Raw genomic sequence first — 19,138 nt, 5'->3', positions numbered from 1 at the left:
AAAAATCTTGTTCGCGGCAACTAGGGACTTTGACGGGAGGCTAGAGAATTGTAATAATAGGTGATCACAATTTCTGAAATAATGCATAAAACGAGCCGTATGGCCAACCAAAGAATTAATTTTTAATTACTGATCAATGTTTTGTAATTATTTGGAAGTGCTTACTTGTACGGAAAATATTTCTTTTCTCCGATTGGCTGACCGTTCACTGCTGAGACAGGATCCACTATATATTGGATTTTCAGACTCATTATTTGGCTATGCGTTAATCGATTAGCTTGCGGCGAGAATAACTTGAAAGACGCGAAGTTAAATGAAACATCTGCTGAAAATTGAAGGAAAAAAATTGTGCTCATTTTTCAATTATCTTTTTCATTTATTGAGGTAAATGTCTTTTTAATAGTTCTCTTTTTACAATTTTCAACTACACTCTCACTCGTTTATTCGTTTACCGTTAATATACCGTATGTTCAACGAATGTCAATCGTGTATGAGAAATGTTCCGAATTGGTCTGATATAAATGGCGATTTACTCAAGTTTGCATAAATACTTATAATCTGCGTTACAGTGAAAGAAGAAGAGAAGGGTTGTGTGGCGGTTCGTTTGATGCGGTCACTAGTTTCGTAGAGACATTAATCGAACGAAATAATGAATACACATCTTATTTATTTACCTTTGCTAAGATTTATTTCGGCGAATTCACCGGTAATTCAACGAAAATAAACACATACGCGTATGTATTTCTAGCATTAAGAGATTTGAAATGAAATTCTGTTGAACGGAGTTAGATATTGTGTTGTTGGAACAAAGAGGAAAGTTTCTTGGTGTATACGGAATGTTCACGTATTTGGTGATTACAACGAATCGTGTCGCTTACACGAAGCGGCACAAGAAACGCAATTCCTAAAATTTCTTTGCAACATATTTGCCTTTTCTAACTATCGTTTGTTACTCTATACTGGCACCGAAGGTCCTTTAGGTTTGATCATCATTGTGGCCCGTTTCAACGTATAATCCCAACCTCTCCAGCGAAACCACACGATACCTGATTCAATGGACAAGGAGAATGCTTTTATTATTAACAATGCAAAGAACCAGCTATATCAAAGAAAACGAAAGGAAAGACAAAAATAATAGAAAGAAGGAGGGGGGGGGGGGGGGGAATATATTGTTTGGCATACCTTGCCGGGCAGTCAGATCTTGAGGATCGTTCAAATAAAGTCCGTTTAACCCGCGTCCGCACGATTTCCACCACCAGCCGCCCTTTAACATGGACGCGCAGTTCAACGACGACCTATCATTGTCTCTGTAAAATCAGACGAATCCAATTAAGCTGCATAGTTTGGAATAGGAATACTATTCACGTTTGCGATCCAATCGGGCAATGATCTCGGTCGTCAGAATAATAACATGGAATTTACCTGTTGTACGTCGAGAACGGGCTATTGTTTGAACCGTACCAAGGATCGTTTAAAGAATCGCCTGCGTTTCCATCGTAGCCATCGATTTCCAATTTGTAATACTCCGCCTCGGAGTAGATTTTAAAATGAGTGTACTGCGCATACCTACAGAATAATCAGTTAGATTCGATTCGGTGCTGCTAATATAAATATACGTAGGTATGTACATCGATTGTCCAGTGATCGTGATCGTATCGAACGAAGGAATGACAAAAGCGAAAGCACATAAACGGACGAACGCATCGATATTCGTTACCTTTTATTGCCTTCGAAATCTTCGAGTTCCACTCTCAGCGTGTAATCTTCATTGTTCGTTAACATGTATATGTTTTCGTTGCCCAGCCAAAATTCTCTGGCCGGATCGCCAAAGCCATTCTTGTAGTCGGCCCAATCGCGATTGAAATTTTCTCTAGGCTCTCCAAAATCGTCTCTTCTCTGAATAACCTGTCCAGACACGCACAAAAATCGAGTGAACAATTGCGTAGCCGTAAATCGTTAGAAAGTGTAGGAATTCGTTGAATTTGTATTTACCGTCCAACCACCGTCGGCAATATCTTGCTCGCAAAAAACTTTTAGGAACCAGTAGGTGGTACCACGTATTTGAAGATAATAGACACCGCTGTCTCTCATGCCTGCGTTCAACAAATCAACGCACGAGTAACCCTACAACAATTTTCACAGGCGATCGTCAACATTTCGAAATATTCAATGCTTATACGTATAATATACATAATACAATATACACATGGAGAATCTATTGCTTTGCTTCTGCTTATACACGACGTTCGTATAAACGTTGATTCTGTTTTGGTCGCTAGAACGATCGTAGAATGGGACGGAAGGAAGGAAGAAATTTTCTGACGCGGAAATTCTATACTTTCCACGTGCGTGCCATAGGCGGCGGCCGGGTCTCAAGGCTCGCCTATTTTATTCGATTACTTTACACTTGTGGCAGTTGATAAACGTTCGACGCGTATCATCGCTCGCTTGACTTATGAAAGAAACTTTTACTTTCTCCAACATCATCTTTTTCTGCCATCTATGGACCCATCTCATGTTCATCTAGTACCTAATCGTGACAAGTGGGTAGAGAATGACGAATCGTACGTTGCTTTTTCCGAGTCCCCTCAAAATATTTACCCATGTGGAACGAGGAATAGTTAAGAAAAGAAAGGACAAGAGATGGTGGCGACTCAGAGATACACCGCGGGGCACGATGATTTTCGATTATTCGTCGCGATCGTTTAAGCTGGGTAAACGAGTAAATCCAGTGTAGCGACTTTCACGTCACGGTTAAAAGTTGTCGAGACGCGCGATTACGGGCAACTATAGGTCGTGCCTACGTTTAAATGAAATGTCTGTAATGGTAATGGGTTCGTTGCGTAATCGATTTTCAAGCACGAGGTTCACCTTCCTCGTCGACACATCCGTATCTACTCGTCTATACGTGTATACACGTGCATAGACGCCACGGTACGCCGAGATCCAAAGGTACTTTTACCGAATCTGCTGGTTTGGGTTCACCAACCGAGTTAACTGTGACCTGCGACGTCGACCTTTGCATTTGCTTCGGAATGTTTATTATATGTGCGTATGTCCTACAGTAGCTCCGGAAACGATTTTGCACAAAATATCTAGGAGAAGTACAAAATGAGCGAGTAAGCGAGCAAGCGAGCAAACATTCAAAAGAACGAGAAAAGAATAAAAAAAAGGAGCGCGCCGCGTCACTCTGTCACTGTGCGATCGCACAGAATGTATATGGTCATAATGTACACATATGTAAACATTTATTTATGTATGTATGTATGTACGTACGTACGGACGGACGGACGGACGGGCTGACGGATAGATATATATTGTATATAATAGAATCGCGTACATGTCCACGTGTACTGGCATGTTTGGTTGTATGTAACCAATTTCAACAACTCGTCGTTGAAACTTGCGCCGAAGCATGCACGAACGCGCACGATCCAACGAATGTCAGTACATCGTTGCAGACTGCATGTGTTCGCTCTTATTCGGCCGAGACAACCGATAGAGTTAACTTTCTAGACCTATCGAAGGGGAATTGCCAGTTGATACGCTGGTCACACAATTAATAATTAATACGGATCGCGATATCTATGGAATAACCATGAAACAACGTATCTATAGTTTCGAGAGACGTTGCAATACGAACCATACAACCGTTACACGTGATTTAAAATTCAGTTGCATCTTGCGTGACTCATGAGATAACATTACGGAAAACGGAACGTGCAAATAATTTTCAGCAAAGTGTTTACCTTAACATCCTTGTAACTAAGAAACGCATCCGTGGTAAACGTCGAATTCGCAGGGCTCGGTTTATTTTTCACACTTGGAAATATAACGCCACGACTTTTGGTAGAAGATCGTACGGAATTCGAAGCTGGTATCGTTGCCCCGGAAGATGCGGTCGAATTAGGAGAGCCGTACGTACTACCGATATTGTTGGTAGAATTGCCGAAATTGTTGGACGGTATAATGTTGGATGAAGTCGACGAGGACGTCGACATAGACACCGATGAAACAACGGTAGTTGGCGTCACCGGTGGAATGGTAGTCTCTGGTGTAGCATCTTCGGACACTCCAACGTATCTAAATGGAAAAAGAAAACAGAAAGGAATATTGGAAAAATCTATTGGAATCGCTTGAAAATTTCTTCTGTCATGCGTACAGTACAAGTATGTATGGTTTTTCTTTTTTTTTTCTCTTTTTTTTCTTTTTCCGGAGGAAAGATTTGGATAAGAATAGAGTAGCAACAAACCTGCTCGAATCGTATTCGACGAGACGATCGATCGTAGGATCGAGCAATAGTTCTGCAGGAATGGGGCGCTGAGCAAGAGTAGCAACGTCGTCTTCTTGCTTCCTCAGTCTATTCTCCACTCCTTCTAAGTTTTCGATGATCTTGTTTGTTTTCGAACGTAAATCCGCGTGAATTTCATTGATCGCTCTCTCTTGCCTTTGAGTTTGCGTCAGCAGTTCGTCCGATTTTGGTAAAAGATCGTCTACAGAACTTTTCGTACCAACCTGTTCGGACGATACATTTTCAATAAACACGACCAGACGGATCAGCTTAAATACAAACAACTGTAACGTATCATCGATTACTAACGTTACTGTAACTGTTTATAATTCACGAGAAATACTAGCAAGTGCAGAGACGTATTAAAAAGAAATCAAAACAAAAACGAATAGAAGAGCAAAGAAAGAACGAAAAAGAAGAAAGGAATAGCGATTGGAAATTCGAAGAGCGGAGAACAATTCTCACGATTCCAAGTATTTACCGATGATATTAGATTGCATGTATTACACGCGTACGCACATAATATAAGTATACAGTGTATATCCTATTTCACGATACGGACGCGATATAATATGCGTATAACTTTTGAATTAAGAATCTGACGGGTCTAAAAGACAACAAAATTATACGATAGAAGCGTTCTTTAAAAGCGAATACTGTTTGGTAATGTTTGTAATAATCGCATCGTTGACGTCTAGCTGTGCTTATCGTTTAATTTGGTGTTTTCTAGGCATGAAACAGAGAAACGTATCGTAATCAAATCAATTTCCGCGCCTAATCTGGATCTCGATCGTTTCGATGATCGATTTGTCGGCTTACCACGACATTCCAAACTTCGTCCATCTTTTCGGAAACGGTCAACATAGGATACATCTGTTCGACGAGTCGATCGATCTTACTTTGCTTCGATGACGGCGTTTCCGTGGTTGTCGTTGCGGTTGCTGTCGTTGTTGCCGCTGTCGCAGTCGTTGCCGTTGCCGTATCGTTGAAAGTTCGCTGATCATTTGTATTTCCCCTAACAATTATCGCATCGTGCACGTCCGTCATCATATTGTAAACGCCTTCCAATTGTTCGGAGACCAAATTCATATGGAATTGTAATTTTCTATCCATGTTTCCGGTGGTCTGCCGAAGATTATCTATTTCGATTGATATATGATTGATCACTTCGTTGCTCATCGCTTTCGTGATCTCGATCACGCTCATGCTGACTGGTTTCTTTTCGCTTGCTTCAGCATTTATATCGTCATTTTGCAAAAGATTATTATCCAATTGATTTTTCAAATCTACCAGTTTATTGTCGATATCGGAAACCTTTTGATCGAGCGACAACAATTTCTCGCCAAGAGCTTCGGAGGATGATGAACCGTCCTGATGAGTCGTTTGCGTCGTACGAACTGTTCCATCGAAGATATGCGAATGATAAAACCGTGGTACTATGTATACTACATTATATTATACGAGCGTATAAAATACCAACGATCGCGAGGACAGCGAACAAGCGAGCGTGTAATCGAAGAAGCGCGGTCGCGAACACTTTCCTTTCGTACGTCTCATCGAAGAAATGCTAAACATCTTTCCGGAATTGTATTTTCATAAATTTTTCATCGAGTCGCTTCGTTTGCGTAGACGCTCGGTAAATATATTAGAAAATGGATGGCGTCTACTCGTTGTCACAATCATATAAGGAAACATGAAAGAAAAGAAAGAAAAGAAAAGAAGAGAGGAGAAAAGAAGAGAAAAGAAGAGAAGAGAAAAGAAGAGAAGAGAAGAGAAGGGAAGAGAAAAGGAGCAGTCACAGGATCGTTTTAACAGAGATGTTAGTATTTATCATTTACTACTCAAGGATACAAGCGTATACGTACCACCTCTGGTTTCACCGACGGTTTTATTGTTCGACGTTGTAGCCTTATAGACGGCATGATCGGCTGATAAATAGGCTGCTTGGCTATTAAACAATTTTAAATCCAATGTTCGCAGCTTCGTAATGACGGCGTCGGTCTTATCGATGTTGTCGTTAACGCGCGAATCCAAAGCTTCTACTCTTCTCATTAAATGCTCCACAGCTTTGTCCAAATTTTCGATTCGTTGTAATTTCGATTCTAGCGTTGAAACTATTACTTCGAAAACGTTGAAGAGGTATTGTTCCCTGAAAGCAGTATTTCAATCATAAAATGACGATCCACGAGTAAGGGAGAAACGAAACGACCTTGTCGTGGAGGGACCATTCTTTTTCGTTGTGTTAATAAATGCACATTATATTTGAAACCGAGCTTCGTCTATGACTCAAGAATAAGATAACCAACTGGATAGTTGTTGGTATCCTTTCCCTCGTTACGGCGTAAGCTGCAAGTGTACCTTGAATTTTACGCAATCGGTTCGCGGACAGGTCAGCGGTACATGTGCCTATTTACCAGGGTCCTTTCGAATCGGAAAAGCTGATTTATCATAACATTAACAAATTTCTGTACTATACGCTTAGTACAGTGTATCCATATATCGTGTACCGCATACATACAAACATTGTCGCGGACTACCAACCCCTTCCACCAGTAATTATTTTTCTTTCAACGCTTATTGCAAGTATATTGTACATTTGAAAATATTATTGGTAATAATATTGGATAAACTTTGCGTTGACGAGAAATGCAATAGCAATGGGAAGAAACGAGGACTGGGAACTCGCTCTAGCAGCGAGAACGTGGAAGCGGAACGATCCAAGGCACACACAACAAACGACATTCCGCGACCGGAAACATTTAAAAGAATGTTTGCAGAAAGATACAAGAAATTGTAGGGCGAAAGTGACAGTTACGACTTACCGCTGGCATAGCCTAAAAACGAATCCAGATTCAAAGCAACCTGTAGGAGGAAATCGTAATTTTACGTCATAGGAAACTTTCGATCTTGATACAGATATAGATGTAGATGTAGATATACATACTATGTATGTATACTAGAATATAGATATAGATAGGATTTGAAGCTCAAACTTTAACTGTGACGTACCCGTATCAAGTACATTTTTTCTTGAGCCCTATCGAGCTCAACTCTGATGTTTCCGGTGCATACAAAATATGTATAGGACTCATAGATTGGACTCAAGCATGGCCTGATTACTGTTCCTTCGTTTCTTCTGAGGAATCTGGTAGAGCTTGTGCAATCGTATTGTCATAACTGGAGCTCGGATTTGTTGCGTAATCAAAGGAGAACTAGTACTCGGCCAGCGATGTCGTTCTATCCTCGTGATTCGATCGGTTCTCTTACCGTTCCCTTTGTGTCCTTCTTTTGAACAGTGTTAAGCGAACACACGTACGCGCCGAGTCTCGCGTATGCATCGACGTGTATACGCGCGTACCCGCGTATTCGTGTACTCGCGTACACGCGTGCGTTTCGCACAACACCTGTCGGCTCGGTTTCACAGTGTGTAATACTCGTAACCATTAATTTGGTGCTCTTTGAAAACTAACTCGCCTCAAATTCAAGAAAACGACAGGTAGAGAAGTTCTCTCTCTCTCTCTCTCTCTCTCTCTCTCTCTCTCTCTCTCTCTCTGAAACGTAAGGAACCAGTGAGAAACCAATGTTCTTTGAGCAATCAGGGACAAATATAACGTGACCGTGGATTAGGTAAACGAAAAGCAGGGCTAATTGTAAGCATCAGCGGGCTAATATCAATTAGTCTTGGCAATGAGATACATGGGTACATATTGTCTCGTTGTTGATAAATAGGAACGCTCGATTCTGTGACAATCGATTGTAGCAGACTATTAGGCCGGATATGAAAATATTACCTTTGGATCGGTATCCAAAGGATAGTGCCGGTTTTCAGAGAAAGCGATCATACACTTGTTCATATTATCGACTGCAATTTATCACGAACATCGCAGTACGTTCTTTGCACGCATCCGCGTGCACGCGTTCACCCATGTACGCATTACTAGCATTGTTAGCACGATGGTGAATACGATTCCATTGAAAAGTACAAAACTGAAAATAATCAACGTACATAGGCGAGGATAAAGTGAAAGGAAAAAGTTCTTGAACCCTTTCATTTTTGCAAGGTACACGCGCGTGAGAAAGAATGAGAGAGAAAGAGAAAGGGTGGGGTGCTAGGAACGAGATGGTGGGAGGAAGGAGAGTGAGGGGGAGGACGAAAGCAGAGACAAATTATTCTCGTAACTGGAATTTAATGAACATTAATTCAAGACGAAAGGAACGCTTTCGCACGGTTGATGTGCTTCGGCCAATTTTTCATTGCTAGAAATGTAGCCTGTGCGAATCGTGAACGAGAAAGGATCTGAACTAAAAGGATTCTTCGGGCGAAGAAACAAGGATTGTTTTGGTCGAATCTGTCGATGGGAAGATCGTGTCATCGGCTCGAATTACACGAACGCTATAACTACCATAACTTAATTTACAAAATTATGAACATGGACATTTACGAAAGAGGATACGTGTCGTCCGTAGGTCCCAGGAAAACGATCCAAAGAAAATAATAGTGATTTTTTCTCCAATTTGAAACCACGTGTATCCTATTACAGCTCAGCCAATATCAATCGAAAGAAATCTCTGGAGCAACGAATGAAAATCGACTCCTAGGGAATTCGGGAGATCGTCATCCATATATGTACGTGTGCGCTGTACAGATTGTATAGGTGCATAATCGAACGCGGAGCACAATGTGAAAAGAAAACGAAATGGAACGTTCATCGAAGATTCTACACTGTAAGATCAGCCAGAGATGTTAACAACCATCGATGCTTTCACTAACGCCAAATTACCGATTTCTATAACAGCCATTCGATCGAGACTGCGTGTCCTCCGAATTTCAAGCCGAAAAAGTTCGTTCTTACAGTCGACTCGATTACATCGATCGAAGGAACCCAATTATTTTCGCCAGCCAAATATTGTACGCTTGACTTAAATAAAAAATATCAACGAAACATTTTTCATAGCTCATTTACATACAATATCTTTGTCCATCTACGGAAAGTTTGTCTACGTAACATACAAGCGTGCCCCCCCCATACGGAAGCACCTTTACTTTCAAGAATATGCTTTTATTACCGAGATGTTGCACGTACGTATCTACGTATTGATCGTGTTTATATTCGGAGAAAAAGAGAAAACAAGGAAAAATGGAGGTAAAGAAGAAAAGAAATGATATGAACGAAAAACGAATGAATCAACGGAAATCGCGATAGAAAAAAAAAAAGGAGAATGGCACGCCGTTTGTCTGGACATTTTGTAAAATTCGACTACGTCGCTCGTAGAAATATGCTGTTTCTATTGGCAAGTGTTAAATGGTGTCTACGGAAAGTCTGCTCCTATTAAAAAGCCAACTTGTTTCGGTGTTTTGTCAAGTTATGTAAGCGCAGAGCTAACGTAAGCCATCGGTATGACAGTATCAACAACATAAGGGAACCGTGCGCGACACAAGAGGATTTATAGTAGTATATTGTAGGTGTACGTTGCTACATACCATGCGAATCGAGAGGATGAAAAGAGAAAGCGAGAAAAAGGAGAGTACAAACCTGTTCCCTACAATAGCGGAAATGCTCGCTTGAGTTTTTTGCAATTATAATGCGATCACAGAATTCGCGACACTCTCGTTCGGACGTACGTACGTACGTACGTAATATCGATCGGCAAATCCCGACACGACGATCCAACCGCTAACATCGAAATACGTTGCCGAATTTCGAATCCAATTCAGATTGTAGATTTAATTGATCGTTCGGCAACGATATTAATAGTGGTAGCGAAACATATGGCAGGTACGTACGAGGGTACTACGATATCGTTATACTCTGTTACAATGATACGAGCACATACATTATGCATTATATCGATAGATGGATAATTTCAATACTTCCCATCGTTGGCGAGGAGCAACTATTCTTTCAGCTTACCTATTGCGCTGAGGATTTCGAGTTGGTACGGGCACAGCGTTTCCAGTGACGTTGTTTCCATTGTTGCTGACATTACGGATGTTACGCTCGTCGGCAGAGGTCCTGGGCAATCTAGGACTTCCAGCGAACACGAAACCCAACAGGCACGTGGCAATGATTACGGCTTCTCTCATAATCGAAAACTCGAAGAGAGGAAGAATAAACAGGATACGACAGACAAGGAAGCAGATGGTGAAAAGGTCGGAATAACGACGCTGTTGAAAATAAAGAACAAGACAGAGAAGAAATAGACGAATAACAAGAAGAAAAAGTCGGGACAGAAAGAGAAGGCAAAATAGCATAGAACGAAAGAAAAGAAATGCGCGATTTTAATAACACGTACCGACACTTCCGATGCTCCGATTTAGATCGCTTTGTGTTGGATTCAATTAGCTGTTCACGTGCAACGAGCTCCTCTTCCGTTTCTCGCCGGAATATCCACTTATCATCGGTATACACGAAGCAAAGAAAATCGCACCAAATCGAACGGATTATCACCGATTTCGGTGCACACGGGTACGGTTTATCAGGTACGATAGTTTCGTAGAACGTGGAAAATTTGAAAGATTCGAGAATCACAAATTAGACACCCGTAAACAAGCTCGTACACGCTCGCGCAACAACGCACGCACGCACATGCACGGTCACACATACCACGAACCACGATACACTCGCGAACGGACCCGCGCATTCGTACGCGAACGCAACGAAAACCGTAAATACATGTAATGACAGTGCGAGCAACTGATTTTCAACGGTTTCTTCTCTTTTAGAACGTCTTCACACAGACTCTAATGATTTTCAGCTGTCGACGATGTTTTTGCTTCGATGCCCTTTCCTTTTTCGGTATTTCATGAATCAGAGTTGAATTCGTACAAGGATACGCGTTTCACTATTCCTTTGGTTTCTTCTTTTCAACCAACGTACGTATGAATTCTCAATCGATTCGGACACTTGTCAGCTTTCTCGTTTCCTCCTAATTGTTTACAGAGATGCGTTGAACGCACTGTTTCGAATCATTACCAACGACGGCACCGATGAACACTAATCTATGCTGACAAACACCGCGCGATGCTAGAATTATCCTTGTTCAATAATATTGCTGCTGCTGCTGCTGCTGCTACTGTACAATTTCAATTGATCAAATTAGGAAAAGCAATAAATCGATGACACGTGCATGTCTCTTCTTCGAACACTGTGTAGTCTGACGAGTCGAATAAAGTTTCCGGAGTAACGAGATTACGTTCGGTAAGGAACTTGATGCAAGATACAGGTTTCAAACAGATGATAAACTCTGTAAAAACGACAGTTGATAGTTTACACTTTCATGTTATAGTTTAACGATTGAAATCTTGGAAAATATTATTTATTCGATGTGCATTGACGATCGCAGCTGATCTGTCCACCATTCAACGAACACACACATGTACGTAAACATAGGACGAAGCGTCGACGTAGACGTAGACGTAGACGTAGAAGTAGACGTAGACGTAGACGTAGAGAAAGACAAAGAAGAAGACGTAGATGCAGCAAGGGCGAACAAATACAGAGACACGCGGAAGTGCGCGCCCGTGCTGTGAAACAGTCTCGTGTGCGTGAGACGTACGTCTCTCTGAAGGCTCTGGTTTCGAGCGGAGCCAGATCCCTGATCTTTGCGTTATGTATATTCGATAGTACTGTATCGGTGCGGATCAGAGAAGACCGAAGCTCGTGCCATACTCACGATTCCATCATCCCTACTCGATTCAGTTCCTTCGGTTGAATACTCTCTTTTTCTCTCGCTCGCGATTATCCCTACGTTGACAAAGTGTGGAACGGTATACGGGAACAAGTACCGTATCTCAACTTTGTGGTGAACGACGGGATCACCGACACCATAAAACACTGACAAGTATACGATTCCAGCTCAACTGTAAGAGTTACTTTCACGTATACACGCGTCCACGTTGAAAGAGTTTCTCCCCACTGATCAGTCGACGACCATTCTGGTCTCTTTCCGTCCTTTCCCCGTGCAAAGCGGTGATCTGATCTGAAATCCGATTCGATCCGTTTCAATCTGTTCTGTTTCGTCGCGAATCACTCCACTCCCTCTCAACTCCCCTTTTCTTTTCGAGCAACATTACGAGTTTCGTTGTCGAGAAACAAACGGGAATAATTTGATGGAAAAGAAAGGTTGGATAGCCCCGAATCATAGATCTAAGAATCGGTAAGCCGTACTACCGCATAAATCTTGGTCACTCAACTGCGACGGATACATTTCAAACAAGATTTTAACCGACTCCGCCGTAAGGTTCCAGGAATATGAAGAAAACAATATGTTGCCAATCGAATAGAGAGATAAATTAAATAATAAATAGATCAATTGAACCGGATTGTTTTCGTTATGTTAATAGTAATTTCGATAAATGATCACGCTGATAAAAACATAGAAAAAGAGGATGAATAAACTTATTAATAAACTAACGCGCAGATTAATATTCTGTACCATTTATTTACAATTAGTATACTTGTTCCATTTATAGTAGAATACATATAAATAGAAACAGAATTCACGGTTTCATTCTCGTTTATTATATTTTCTTTTATCTGTACATGTGTGTATCCACTCTTTTGAGTTGTGCGAAACTGTTACACTTTAAACTGCGTATAGTCGTAAAATCTATACTTTCTATATATAAAAGATCGTAACGATGTTACGAGTTCGTAACGTTGCTAGAATATGATATATATAATCTTTAATGTATACATATATACATTAAATGCGTAAATTGAAAATTATATATTAATTTAAATAAAATATTAATATTATTTATTAATTCAGGTGTATAACAAATTATATATATGTACAATGCTATTGCCACACGTGTACATGTTTCATCTTACCAGGTAAAGTACATTCCGTGATTATTAGGCCGCATCGATTCTAAGTATGCATTGAAATTCCAGAGATGACCTCGGGAGCAAATATAGGAGCGGAAAATCGCTGGAAAATGCAAATAGATTAGTGTGGTGATTTATACGAAGCGAAAGGATGGGAGCCAAGTATCGTAAAGAAACTTAAAAAATCAGAAAGAACGGAGAAAGAGTGATGAATGTTTACTGCATATTCCATTAAACAAAATTTACGTCTCACAAACAGAAAGCATCCAATCCGGTGAAAACTGACACAGAAGTAAACGATTACATATTTGATCGTTTATCTACTATGATGCTTAATCGTTCTGAAAGGCAATCTAACGTAATAGCAAACACTATTCGATATTCGCAATCCAATTGCACTTAAATTCAGATCTAATAAAAAACGATAATCTCTGTTATTATTCACTCGTCGTTTTCGCATTGCATCGCGTTTCATTTAATCTACTATCATTTTGAGCTGGCATCGCGTTATGTGTTTGCAATTTTTCGAAAGATTCGAAATTTAAAAGGAGCACGAGGGAGATTCCTAGAGGCGAGGTATAACAACGTAAGATACACATATAGAAATGCCTGGTCGAGCGTGAAATTTTCCCCGTATAAAAATCGATTTTATTAACAACTAAGAAACTGAGTAACGGAACACTAAAATTCAGAGACTATTACATATAAATTAAATGTAAACTTCAAGAACGTCATTCACAAATATATCCTATAGCAAATTAGTTTACCGAACCAATATTACAATTAATAAATCTGTATGCGTTTTACCTCGAACAAGTGTACATTATGAAATGTGGTAAATGTCGTACGATATGAACGCATGTGTGTATTATACATATTAAAACATGTGTGGTTGGATTACATGTATACAAATAGATGTACATATGGTACGCATATGCATACTACATGTACACAAATTTACGTATACATCGTACACATCATTGTACAAAAGAAAAAGAAGCTCTAGGTTTCATTTATTGAATTATACGTATATGCCCTATATTATCGATCGAGCAAGTGCGCGATTTAAGCGTAATTCTGGACGCTTTCACAGTTCTCAATATACAAAATAATGACAGTTTATTATTCAACTAAATAGAAAATTTATGTGCACGTAATGCCATAAATACACTCTGCCGATATCAATATTTTCAGTAATACGGCCTCCGGGGATTATTCTGGAAAGAGAAGAAGCAAATTTCATCATATAGAGTTTAGAAAGTTAGACTTCGCATTTTCAACGATACAAGAAAAAACATTTGCGTATGAAAAATGATTACCAAAGGATTAGGCCTAAATCTGTAAGCCAGCATCATTCGTTTTCTATAAGCATCGAACTCGTCGTCGTCTCTGGATACACCGTCTGGTCTTTCCGATCCTAAACCAGCACTATCGAATCGATTAGTGGCCCTGTACAACACAACGATTATTTTAATTCCGAAGAGGTAAAGGTCATCTAGGATATCACATTAATAGAGATATCAAGGATAGAAAGAAAAGAAAAACTATGCGAACGTGACAGCTTGAAATGCTTACTTGTTAACAGGTTCGATACGACCATTGCCCTCGCTACCCAAGCCTTGGCCCTCGCTCCAGCCTAGTTTCTGCAGCATCTGAAATCCTGTGAAAACGAAAAGATTCTCTTGAAATAGTTTTCCCCCTTATCAAGAAAGGTCTGTCTCGTTTAAGATGATTTAGAAGATCGTGCTTAACGATTCAAAAATATTCGGAAAGTTTTCACAAAAATTATTCTATACCTATATTAAAATATAAAAATTCTATACCTATATTATCTTCTTTCAGCTTGTACTCTTTATAGTCGCTAAGATCGGGTTCTTTTCCTTGTTTAACCGCGTTGTATTGTTCCAAAAATTTCTTAAGTTCATCCGGCGGTAAAAAGTCACCGATGTGATGCTTTCCTTCCGCTTGGGCCGTCAGTTCTTCCGCCCACATTTGAGTAGCTTCCATTTCAGCGGATCTAAGTTTATGCTCCCAAGTACCGCCTTCGGTTTCTTCATCACTATCGTATTCGTATTTATGCTTCCCCTGTGCTTCCAAACGCTTCAATTCTTCCCTTTTCCTCAACAAATTCTGATAGAGCAGATTTATCTAAACCAGATACAGTCGTCACGGATTTAACACCGATGGTTACAAACAATGCTGTATTAATTCTATGATTAATCGTAAAGTTGATAATTAATCGCGTTTGTTCACCTTATAATGATCCTCTGCTTTTTTCCATTGTTCCTCGGTAAGGTCCAATGTGCCGAATGTTTGTCGAGCATACTGTATTAAAGCTGGATCGTTTCTTGAAATTTTGGTTAGCATGGGATTTCTAGCTTTGGCATGTTGCATCTTTGATGATGGTATTATCACGGCTGGTTGTCCGATCTGTCCAGGAATCGCAATACCTGGCTGCGAAAGACCACCACTATTTTGTTTCGGCACAGACAACGTGTTGATTTCCGCTATGGACACTTTATTGTCCGGGTCACCCCAACGACTACGTCTTTTTCGTTTACGTTCTTCTTTGTTCTCCTCCCTTGACCGATCTATAAAATTATCATCAAATCATTTGTCTGTTTTCCTTTCTATTTTCAATTTCATAATTTGCGTATATACATATAACACTCACCTTGCATCGAGAAAACATGTTTATTCGCATGAATATGTTCGTTGTCATCATTATCGCTGAGCGCCTCTTCCGGACAGTACGGTTCAGCACCGCTGTCTTTCTGTTCCTTGGTCGACTTTTCAGCACGAAACTTGGCCACTAAGCCCCTGTACTGCAGGTACGCTGCACTTTGCTTTTGGTGCAGAAACCTTGATTAAAACAGTACTTAAGACTCTGGCAAGTAACGTGTTCTCCTAAATTATATTCCTTTCTTTAAGGAGAGGAATTGAAAGAGAAAAACGAAGAGTGGTACAAGCAAGAAAATATAATCAGAGAAAGATTGCTATTACTTGTAACGAAGCAAACGGTTAGCAGTTCAATTGGAATCAAATTCCAAGAGATGTTAACCGTATAAAAAAGATTTTTTAAGAAAATCAACTGACGTAGTTTGGTTCACAGGACAATTTCGTTATTGCGATTCAATTAAATTTATGTTTATTCGCGTTGTTGATCTAGACACTATTCGTGCTGCTATTGGTACTGTTACTTCTGTTGCTGCTATCACTACTGCTAATTACTATATTACTATCACAACTACTGCTACTACTACCACTACCACTACTGAGCCCATTATTATTATTATTATTGCTATTGCTACTACCACTTTTGAGATATATGTATCTGTTGTATAAAACGTATACACATATCTGTCATGTGAAATGGGTAAATTTGGAGAATAATGTTGAGAAAACAATATGCAGGTTTTAATAGGAGGGAAGCTCGCAATGCGACGCGTTAATACACGAGACGGGGACCAGTGAGGACAGTAGTTACCATAATTTAGGATCTTGTGCATTCTTCTCTCGCGCTTCCTGCTCGATTTCATCTCCACAATCAGCGACGATGCGTGCCAGCTGCTCAGCCTCTACGGGACACACTTAGAAACCTCTGTCAGACACGCGTAACAACGCTAATACTTAAATTTTCGTGTGTTTAGTAGCATAGAACGTATGTATGTCTACACAGATGTTCCAGAAGTACGCTTTCGCATATTTCGTGTTTACCCGTGTGTCTTCTATTCGACGCATTGCGCGCGGAACGTAACCATATAATGATTGTACGCAAAACACCGTTCTATATGATTTTATTGTTGATTGTCCGAGCAAGAGATTATTCTAATGTTGTCGAATAAGCAGATATCCCGTTGATTAAAAACCGACACGCGTCAATGCGTCGAAATGAATAATTTGATTACTATAATATAATCGTCATATCGTACCTAGCTGTTCGGTAGGTTGCAGACCGGACAATGGCCTTGCCGGTGGTGGCACTTGAATATTAGGTGGTCCCATAGGTACCTGAGCGACTTGATTGGGACGAGGATAGCTCGTTGACATTAAAGGAGGTGGACCAGCACTTTGCATAATGGGTGGTGGTGGCACATTTGGGGGTGGAATATTTAAATTTGGTGGAGGAACTGAATTTATACTCGACGGAACATTATGAACTGGGGGTGGTGGAGTCGACATCATCACGGATGGTAGCACATTTGGCGGAGGAATATTGGGTACGTTGGGCGCGTTCGGTACAGTGACAACGATTGTCTGCGAAGGTGGGATGGACATCATATTTGGCGGTATTTCCGTCAATGTTGATAATAGATTAGGGGGAGGAATATTCGGAGGTGGTAGATTCGTAGGTTGTAAAGTAGAGGGATGTAGTACACCACATTGACGTCCACATGAGATTATATGCTGCTGCGTGCCCGATACCGTTGACGTTGACAATATCGAGGCTGACGTAGTCACTGTTGACGATGACGACGGTGGTAACGGCGGCGGTGGCGGTGGCGGTGGTGGCGGTGGAGGTGGTGGTGGTGGTGGTTGTTGTAGTATCGATGAAGTCGAACACGTGGACGAGGAGGGAGATGAACCCGAATTGGAACATGAAGATGACGACAACGATGACGCCGTTGACGATGGTAACAACGATGCGGATGTAGAAAGTGTAGGTGGTGGTAGATTTTGTAGATTAGGTTGTATCGTCCGAGAAATATGAATATTCGGCGGAGGCACATTGGTATTAGCGTGTATAGTTTGTACAGAAGAGGATGATGATGCGTGCAATGCATGCGACGACATCTGCAATCTACTATCTCCGGATCGATCGTCCAGACCAGGATAAGAGTTGACCAAATTTTTTGGAGGAAGCATTTTTGACAAGTTTGGAGGAGGAATGTTGGTTATGATGTTTCTTATATTAGGAGGAGGTATGTTTGTCAGATGCATCACAGTTTGAGACGCAAGAGGAGGCACGAGAGACGAATTTCCATTTCTGGGGAAATACTGTTGCTGATTGTGTTGCATGCGCTGTCCATTGGAAGGTAATTGATTGAAATTACGTCGAGCTTCCGGGCTTTGTGACGACGCGTGTCTGGTAGGAGATGGACTCGAAGATGAACTATGTCTCTTATCAGAGCTTCTTTCCCATCTAGAATCGACTCTTCTACGGTCTCTTCTATTTTCACAATCCCTGCTTGTATCGTTGGTCTTCTTTCTTTCCTTGTCCTGCATAGTCTCTGAATATTTGTCCTCTCTTTTCTCTTCAGATTTCAAAGGAAATGTCGATTCCGTTTTTGCTGTTCCTTTGTTACTTGCAATTCTTTTAAATTGATCTAAAAAGCTACCGTCGTTGGCAAATAGATTAATTGTTTGAGACATGGCTGGTTTCTCTTCTTGCTTCCTGCAATAAGTTTTTCGTCTTTTTTATGCAAGCAATATAACATTTGAAAACAATACATATTCCTGACTACTGTTTACAACGATAATAACGCTTGTGTAACATATGCTCGACATATCAACAGCTAATTAACACAAAACTAAATCTAAACCGATAGCTTAAAGTATCGCAAAATCATTCTCCCATATATGTTAATGTAGAAGCATGTGTTTAACATTTGAGTTAGTTGAGTTGATTGAAATTAATTAAATAATAAAAAGCGAAAAATTATGAAAACACGATTGTTTTCGAGACATACGCTTTACGAAAATGTTTTTTCATACGAATAGAACACATAAATAATATTAAACGACTACTCACTTGGCAGTATTAGCTTTAATTGTTCTTGAATTTGGAATTAGAGCATTGCCCTTTTTCAAATTTTCAACAGCTTCCTTTGCTTTCTGTTCTTGCATTTTAGCTTGTATCTCTAGCTTCTTTTGTTGAATAATTTGCTCTTGTTTCGACATTTGCGCGAAACGTTCATTTCGAGATGTTTTCGAAACAAACGGATCAGAACCTTTTACACCACGATACGCCATGTTTGTTGTGTCGCAGACGACTCTCTAACGAGTTCCATACATA

The 19,138-nt window shown here is 40.3% G+C and overlaps 2 protein-coding genes across 6 annotated transcripts; both read right to left on the bottom strand.

The window, feature by feature from the left end:
• Positions 1-368: 368 nt before the first annotated feature.
• On the bottom strand, positions 369-12,244 carry LOC144473992 (uncharacterized). 4 transcript variants are annotated; one of them, XM_078188401.1, is made up of 11 exons: positions 10,586-12,240; positions 10,204-10,457; positions 6,157-6,440; positions 5,111-5,688; positions 4,253-4,515; positions 3,750-4,083; positions 1,993-2,124; positions 1,718-1,905; positions 1,423-1,566; positions 1,183-1,307; positions 369-1,046 (listed from the first exon to the last, which is right to left on the bottom strand). In XM_078188401.1, exons 2-11 carry the CDS (start codon positions 10,374-10,376, stop codon positions 955-957), a joined length of 2,313 nt encoding a protein of 770 aa, XP_078044527.1. In that variant the 5' UTR covers positions 10,377-10,457; positions 10,586-12,240; the 3' UTR covers positions 369-954. The 4 variants fall into 4 exon arrangements, with proteins under 4 accessions (XP_078044527.1, XP_078044537.1, XP_078044508.1 ...); XM_078188411.1 differs by having other exon boundaries at positions 10,204-10,320; positions 10,586-10,824; XM_078188382.1 differs by having other exon boundaries at positions 10,204-12,240.
• A 1,503-nt stretch (positions 12,245-13,747) lies between these two features.
• On the bottom strand, positions 13,748-19,095 carry LOC144473966 (uncharacterized). Of its 2 annotated transcripts, none has more exons than XM_078188331.1 (9): positions 18,875-19,095; positions 17,055-18,517; positions 16,610-16,712; positions 15,797-15,984; positions 15,376-15,713; positions 14,946-15,270; positions 14,698-14,782; positions 14,442-14,571; positions 13,748-14,339 (listed from the first exon to the last, which is right to left on the bottom strand). In XM_078188331.1, the coding sequence occupies exons 1-9, from the start codon at positions 19,093-19,095 to the stop codon at positions 14,313-14,315; spliced, it is 2,880 nt and encodes a 959-aa protein (XP_078044457.1). In that variant the 3' UTR covers positions 13,748-14,312. The 2 variants fall into 2 exon arrangements, with proteins under 2 accessions (XP_078044457.1, XP_078044467.1); XM_078188341.1 differs by having other exon boundaries at positions 16,610-16,700.
• Positions 19,096-19,138: the final 43 nt, after the last annotated feature.

The sequence above is a fragment of the Augochlora pura genome, chromosome 2, assembly GCF_028453695.1.
Source record: "Augochlora pura isolate Apur16 chromosome 2, APUR_v2.2.1, whole genome shotgun sequence".
NCBI classification, from domain to species: Eukaryota; Metazoa; Arthropoda; class Insecta; order Hymenoptera; family Halictidae; genus Augochlora; species Augochlora pura.
This window is presented reverse-complemented; position numbering and strand designations above follow the sequence as displayed.

Bases quoted from the DNA above. Each gene is read 5' to 3' on its own strand.
- LOC144473966 (XM_078188331.1), bottom strand. From the start codon at position 19,095: ATGGCGTATCGTGGTGTAAAAGGTTCTGATCCGTTTGTTTCGAAAACA. The intron at 16,713-17,054 runs GTACGATATGAC...GAGGTTTCTAAG, and splicing joins GCAACCTACCGAACAGCTAG to TGTGTCCCGTAGAGGCTGAG. The intron at 14,340-14,441 runs GTAATCATTTTT...TTCTCTTTCCAG, and splicing joins GATTTAGGCCTAATCCTTTG to AATAATCCCCGGAGGCCGTA.
- LOC144473992 (XM_078188382.1), bottom strand. From the start codon at position 10,544: ATGCTATTTTGCCTTCTCTTTCTGTCCCGACTTTTTCTTCTTGTTATT. The intron at 5,689-6,156 runs GTACGTATACGC...TCGATGGAACAG, and splicing joins CGTCGGTGAAACCAGAGGTG to TTCGTACGACGCAAACGACT. The intron at 1,567-1,717 runs GTAACGAATATC...ATTATTCTGTAG, and splicing joins GATTTCGAAGGCAATAAAAG to GTATGCGCAGTACACTCATT.